Here is a 6,411-nt window from a genome sequence, read left to right as displayed (position 1 = left end):
ACATATGATTGTATTGAGACTTGGGTGGAAGATTCGGAACGCAAATCTGTTTTCAGAAGCCCATGAGGGTATGAACATTACAGAACAATTTTTTGGTTAATCAATGGCCATCAACATCCTGAAGGTCATGAAAAAGACATGAATTCTCTCTCTTTTCCTTATGAAATTTTAGATTTCATATGAAACCAATATGGAGGACCATGCATATAGAGAAAATAGCCTAGGAAATCATGCTGAATTCTGACAAACTCACCTCTAAATCAACATTTATTAATATCAGACTTATTTATGCATTCCTCCGATGTTTACACTTAACACAATTTTATGTACACTGTGAATGACAATAATATGTCAGTTTTGATAATATAGTTGTATGTGTAGAATAAAGCAGTCCTAGCAATTAGAGTCCATTCCTGGGGTAAAGCATCATTAGATTGGACCTTTTTATGTACCTAAGAGCTGCCTTTAGAAAATCTTTGCTATGTTAGGACTTTTATGCCTCAACATTTATAATAGGTAGCAACATATCAAAAAAATATTTTCTTCAGCATCACTACCCCAAGTTTGCTTTGGCAATTGCTTTGTTGACTGCCTCTTTCACATCCTTGTTCCGCAGACTGTAGATCATGGGATTCAGCATGGGGATCACTGTGGTATAAAACACAGCCACCATTTTTCCCTGCTCCACAGACTCTTCAGTGGGACGCCTGAGATACATGAATATGAGAGTCCCATAAAACATGGTAACAGCTGTCAAGTGGGACCCACATGTGGAGAATGCCTTCCTCCTGCCATCAGCGGAGCGCATGCGTAGCACAGCGACTACAATGAGGGTGTAAGAGATGAGGACCACAGAGAGAGAGTATGTGAAGTTAATTCCAGCAATAACAATCATCGTGTATTCTTTGATGTGGACCCCCCCACAGGCAATCTTGATGAGAGGAGGGTCTGCACAGTAGAAATGGTTGATTTCAAAGTTTCCACAGAAATACAAGCCATATGTCCATAGTGTACATATTAGACTAACAGAGAACCCATAGACATAAGGCACAGAGATAAGCTGAACACAGACGGTCCTGGACATTTTACTGCCATAAAGCAGAGGGTTGCAGATGGCCATGTAGCGATCAAAAGCCATCACTGCCAAGATATAAACCTCCACATGCACGAGGGCAATGAAAAAGTAGCACTGCACCAAACACCCTACGTAGGAAATGGTTTTTGTCCCTGATAACAAGTTTTCCAGCATTTTGGGGGTAACATTGGAAGAGAACCACACATCCACGAAAGACAATGAAATGTCTTTCACGAATGACTCAAGAAAAAGTACATAGGGCTCTGAAGCTGAGGACTGATGCTGATCAAAAAGATCATGCCAATGTTCCCTAACAGAGTGATCATGTAAACTACCAGGAATACCACAAAAAAGAGAACTTGAAACTCCTGACGACTGGTCAAGCCCAGAAGAATAAATTCCGTCACATCTGTGAAATTTGGCATTGCCTTAACATAGAGCCAGTCTGTAGTACCTATGGGGAAATAAAACACATGAATGGATCTGTTTTGTTCTTGCAACTTTTGAGCCACATTTATCCTTATTCTAATTAAAATAATTAAAAATCAATGCAATTTTGCCCCATGTCCATGATTAGAATATATAGGCTTCTTTGTTTCCTTTAGTAGGTCTTATAGGTATTAGTTACAATAAATATATATTGGTTTTTTTATCAGTAAAATAGACAACTCTGTACATTGTTATCATGTATTATTAATATTGAACATTTACATTTTGACAGATTATTACACTAATGTTAAAAATCCCAAGACACAAATATGAATCATATCAGACTAAAAGTCAGGGAATGGCTAGATTCTCTCCAATTTATGGACTTACATAAGTTGATGTTACAATCTAGTTTTTACATATTTGCCCTACCTGTTGTCAGCATATGCCATTATATGCCTTGAACATATGAAACCATTAACCATATTTTATTCCGTTTAGCTAAACATTATGCTTGTCTGTATGCTGCACCCACTATCAAAATCATGTCTACAGGTAAATCTTGTGACATAAAGTTTAGGTGACATGTTATTTCAGATTCCACTGGTTTTCAAAATCAATCAGTTCTACACCTTCTTATTCATGTTCACACTTAATGTTCTCTCAAGGAAAAGGTTTCTAAATAATATTTTCCCTATTTACTACACTTTACCAGCTTTTTTCCTTCAAGAAGTAAAAACTTTCCATAAATTCTTAAGGTTGTATCTGTAGGATTAGCACCATCTTAGGGAGTTGAGCTCTCCATAATAAAAGTGTTTAAAGGATATATTACTCTCTTATCAATGGGCCTTTGTTTATAACTGCTTACCTTAATTGATTTACAAACACCAAAGCTAACCATATGGCAGATATATTTGTTATATCTAGAAGTTCTTTTGGTTTGTTTCTTCAAGAGAGGAAGAGAGGGGTTGGGGGAGGCAGAGAGAGACAATCCGAAGCAAGCACTACACCCAGCACAGACCCTGACAAAGGGCTCGATCCCACAACCCTGAGATCAAGACCTGACCTGAAATCAAGAGTCAGATGCTTAACCTACTGAGCCACTCAGGCACCCCTATATCTAGAAGTATTCTAAATTCTGGATATTGACAGTGAAGAAGATGTGGAAGATTCTGGCTTGCATCATAGTCTATTTTCATTGAAAAGGGTCCAAACATAAAAATGAGATACTTTAGGAAGTGGACTGACTATGACAAAACTACAACATGCTAGGAGGATAAGAGGAGATAGAGTATAGACAGAGTGATCCAAGACTTTTTGGAGGAGGGTACTTCTGAATGAGTGAGTGAGTGAAACAGCCAACTGTGTAAACATATGAAGGATGAAGGGCATGGAATGCAAAAGCTCAAAAGGAGAAATATTAGCTTCTTATGGTAAAAAAGAGTGTTGCTGGAGTCATCCCATAATATATTAAAAAAATATGCGAGCTCTGTGATTATATCATGGCCCCCTGCAATTAGTAGCAGGAAGAATTCAGGAAGTGAATTAATCTCTATGAACTATTTTCTTACCCTGAAAAATGTTTAATAGTGGATTAAATATGCTATTAATTGGGCATGTAATATAATAGGCATCAAAGTTTTAATTCTAATACAAGTTTCCTCTTACAATAGATTTCCATGATTGTAAACTCATCGTTTGGCTCCTTTCAAGGGTGGAGATACTGAGTCAGATGACAGTTGCAATCTGGCGTGGGAATAGAGCTAAGGGCAGGGAGTTCCCTATGTAAAAACTCATGATCTCACTTGATGAACCCATGATTCTCCAATTAATGAATTTGACTTGGATTAATGGTACTACTTTATTGTTTCAGGTATAAAACAATATAAATATATTTTATAAAAATGCAAAAGTTGAAAAAGCATCAAGATCTAAGAAACATAAACTAATACTACTCCAAATTTTTTTTTTATTCCCTGTGGGAGTGTGCATTTCCTTTCCTCTACACATAATCATTAGCTCTGTGGTAGCAGAGTTTGTCTCATTCATCTTGGGAACTCTTTAAATTGCCTAGCTTGGATGTGAAGTATAACTGATACTCAGGAATACTCACAGTTAGGACTCTTTTTAAAGTGCTGTGATCTCTAGGTCAGCTCTATATAACACATAATATTTCATAAACCTCTCTAAGACAGATTTTTCTAATGACACAGTCTCAGCTTTATAATATCAGTAAGAATAGCTTTCACTTAGTGCTTACCGAACCTTTTGCATGAATATGTCCTAGGAAACAGGTTCTGTTAGCATCATTACTTTGCAATGAGGAAACCAAAACATGGGACTAAGTATCATTACCACTGATATAGTAACCTCAACTCCATTCACATATATTTTAAAACAACAATGTGGGCATTGCAAATATCAATGATATTTGCAGAGAAGAGTGAGAAGGATAAAAAACAAGGATAAAACTTTATAAATCTTCATTGTAACGAGCTCATTCTTATGATGTTTTGAAAGGTTAGAGAATTCCCCAGTAATATATCATATATTCTCCAGTAATACAATATCATAAAATAAAGCACTGTGATTACATATGTCTACAAAGTCTCAGTCTTATCTTCAAATGGATAAAAGTGAAAAGATTTGACTGCATTAATCTGTATTGCAAAGAGTATACAATTTGCAGACCTACCTTCAGCAGAGGAGGTCATCACATGACAAAGGCTCACTATTTATAATAGAATTTTGAACACTAAGAACATTGAAAACATCTCCCCAGGGAACTACCCAGGTAATTATGAAAGGAATAATGATTCAACTGCCAAAAACATCTCAGGGGTAAGAGAAGTTAAAGACTCTTCATTAGAAGGGTAACCCTTATAGTAAAATTAAGAAGTCAAAATTCTTGATAACATGGTGTAATCTCTCCCACCTTCATATGGTTCTGTTTTCTTTGATTCACACTTAGCAGTTATGCATCTTGGGAAAATATTCTCGGTTTGCAGCATGATAAGGAGAGATTTTATGTTGGAGATGCTTAAATATAATGAGGGTGACGGGTGTAGAAATAAATGTAACAATAAGATTTATTTTTCAAAGTATTTTACAAAAAACTCCAAATTCTCGCCAAAAGGCAAAATTGCTTTAGGTTCTACCAAAGAAGCTAGATTCATAGAAATTTTGAGCCTGGAGAGACCTTGGAGAGCAGTGACAACAAACTAAAAATTTACTGGATGAATAACAAAAAACAATTTATCCAAGGTGATCCACAAATTAATTTGAAATTTGATGAACTCAAACAAGGAACATGATGTCTTCATTCTTCAAGTAACACTAACTATCAAAAAAGTAAATAGAAATAGCTTTTGGAGGGGAAAAAAAGATAGAAAGAAAGAGAAAGGTAACAAAGATCCAAATCCACCTACTAGCCCACTACTAGTATTAAAATGTTTTAAAGTCATACTTTGAAATTTATTAGTTATCAACAACTAACTGGCATATCAAGAGTTCTCCAATAAACAGCGAATAAACAGTTATCTTGACAAAGTTACTTTTAACTAACCCCAAAAGTAACATGGAGTTAAATCTTAAAGTCTTTCGGGGGTTTAAGCACTGCAACTATAGGCACAATGTTACAGTACTATATTTAATCTCAATTAGCAATTTGTTTAAATGCAAATAGTCTTAAAATGGTCCTGATGACATGCATTTTTCTGTGTTAAATGAGTTCATATGTATTTCTGGCTCCCCTTGAGGAAAATGAAAAGTCAAAAATGGATACAGAAGAATGTTTATTCTCATATTACATCAATGTCATTTTGTATTTACATCTTTGCAGATAAATCTGTAATTACATAAATGGTGTTGTAGTTGTGTATTCTCTACAGCAAAACAGCAGGGTATTAATGTATGTATACATGTATATATTGATAGAGACTTTAAGAAGTCCATATTTTAAAGTTGTTCCTCAGGCTCATATCTCATGAAATGAAGTATTGGAGACACCAAATTATGTTCACATTATCATGATGGGACACATAATCATTAGCATCAAATAGACCACCTTAAACACTTTATGTCTTTCAAATACAAAAATCATTTAAAAATATTTAACTACTATATCTTAGTCACATGTGTGCAAAATATTCCACATGAATATACTAATTTATATTATTTAGTAAGTGGAATCAAGAGAGCTGTGTTTTCAAAATTATGCATCCATTCACTGACTCTGCCCACTCTTTGGTCCACTGAAGATACTGTGGCAGAGGCAAGTCTGATCACTGGTCAGCTAGGGATTGGGACATGGCAGTTCCTGGAATCTGTAACAGAGAGATGCATACCATGTGGTATCTCTCTTAAACACTAAAAAAGTTGAAAAGGGATTACATGCAAGAGGATAGCTATTTTCAATATAGCATTCTCTAAAAAGACCCACCTTCATATTGAAGAAAAAGCATTTGTTTCCACAAAATCTCACAACCATTACCAAGACCACCAATATTATGTTGTCATACTAGAAAACTAAGTGAAAATTAAATTTCTTATTTTTGCCTCAATTTATTCTCCACATAGGCAAATCGATAAGCATTTCCCATGCTCATCCATTGCATTTTTTACTAAGAAAAACAGTCATAATTTAAGACCTATATTTGAACAATTTCATTAGTGTACCTGTGAATATTGTCTCCAATAACTTTTTCAACTAATTAATTTATTGAGTTTTAATTAATCCACACTACTCACGTCAATAGGGATAGATTTATCACTTTTTCTCTAAGTTTGAGTCTCACTATTTTACAAAACCTGTAGCTTTTATAAAAAGTCTCTCAGTGATGTACTGAACCACAACCTGTTGTCAAATGCTTATGAAACACAGAAAACAATATTAACTGAATTTTATT

General features: G+C 35.0%; 1 protein-coding gene across 1 annotated transcript; it reads right to left on the bottom strand.

Moving 5' to 3' along the window:
- Positions 1-553: 553 nt before the first annotated feature.
- On the bottom strand, positions 554-1,500 carry OR5M9 (olfactory receptor family 5 subfamily M member 9). The gene is given in 2 exon segments (NM_001388610.1): positions 554-1,294; positions 1,297-1,500. Coding segments are annotated over 2 exon segments (945 nt in total).
- Between the last annotated feature and the right edge of the window lie 4,911 nt (positions 1,501-6,411).

Source organism: Canis lupus, chromosome 18, assembly GCF_011100685.1.
Source record: "Canis lupus familiaris isolate Mischka breed German Shepherd chromosome 18, alternate assembly UU_Cfam_GSD_1.0, whole genome shotgun sequence".
Taxonomy (NCBI): domain Eukaryota; kingdom Metazoa; phylum Chordata; class Mammalia; order Carnivora; family Canidae; genus Canis; species Canis lupus.
This window is presented reverse-complemented; position numbering and strand designations above follow the sequence as displayed.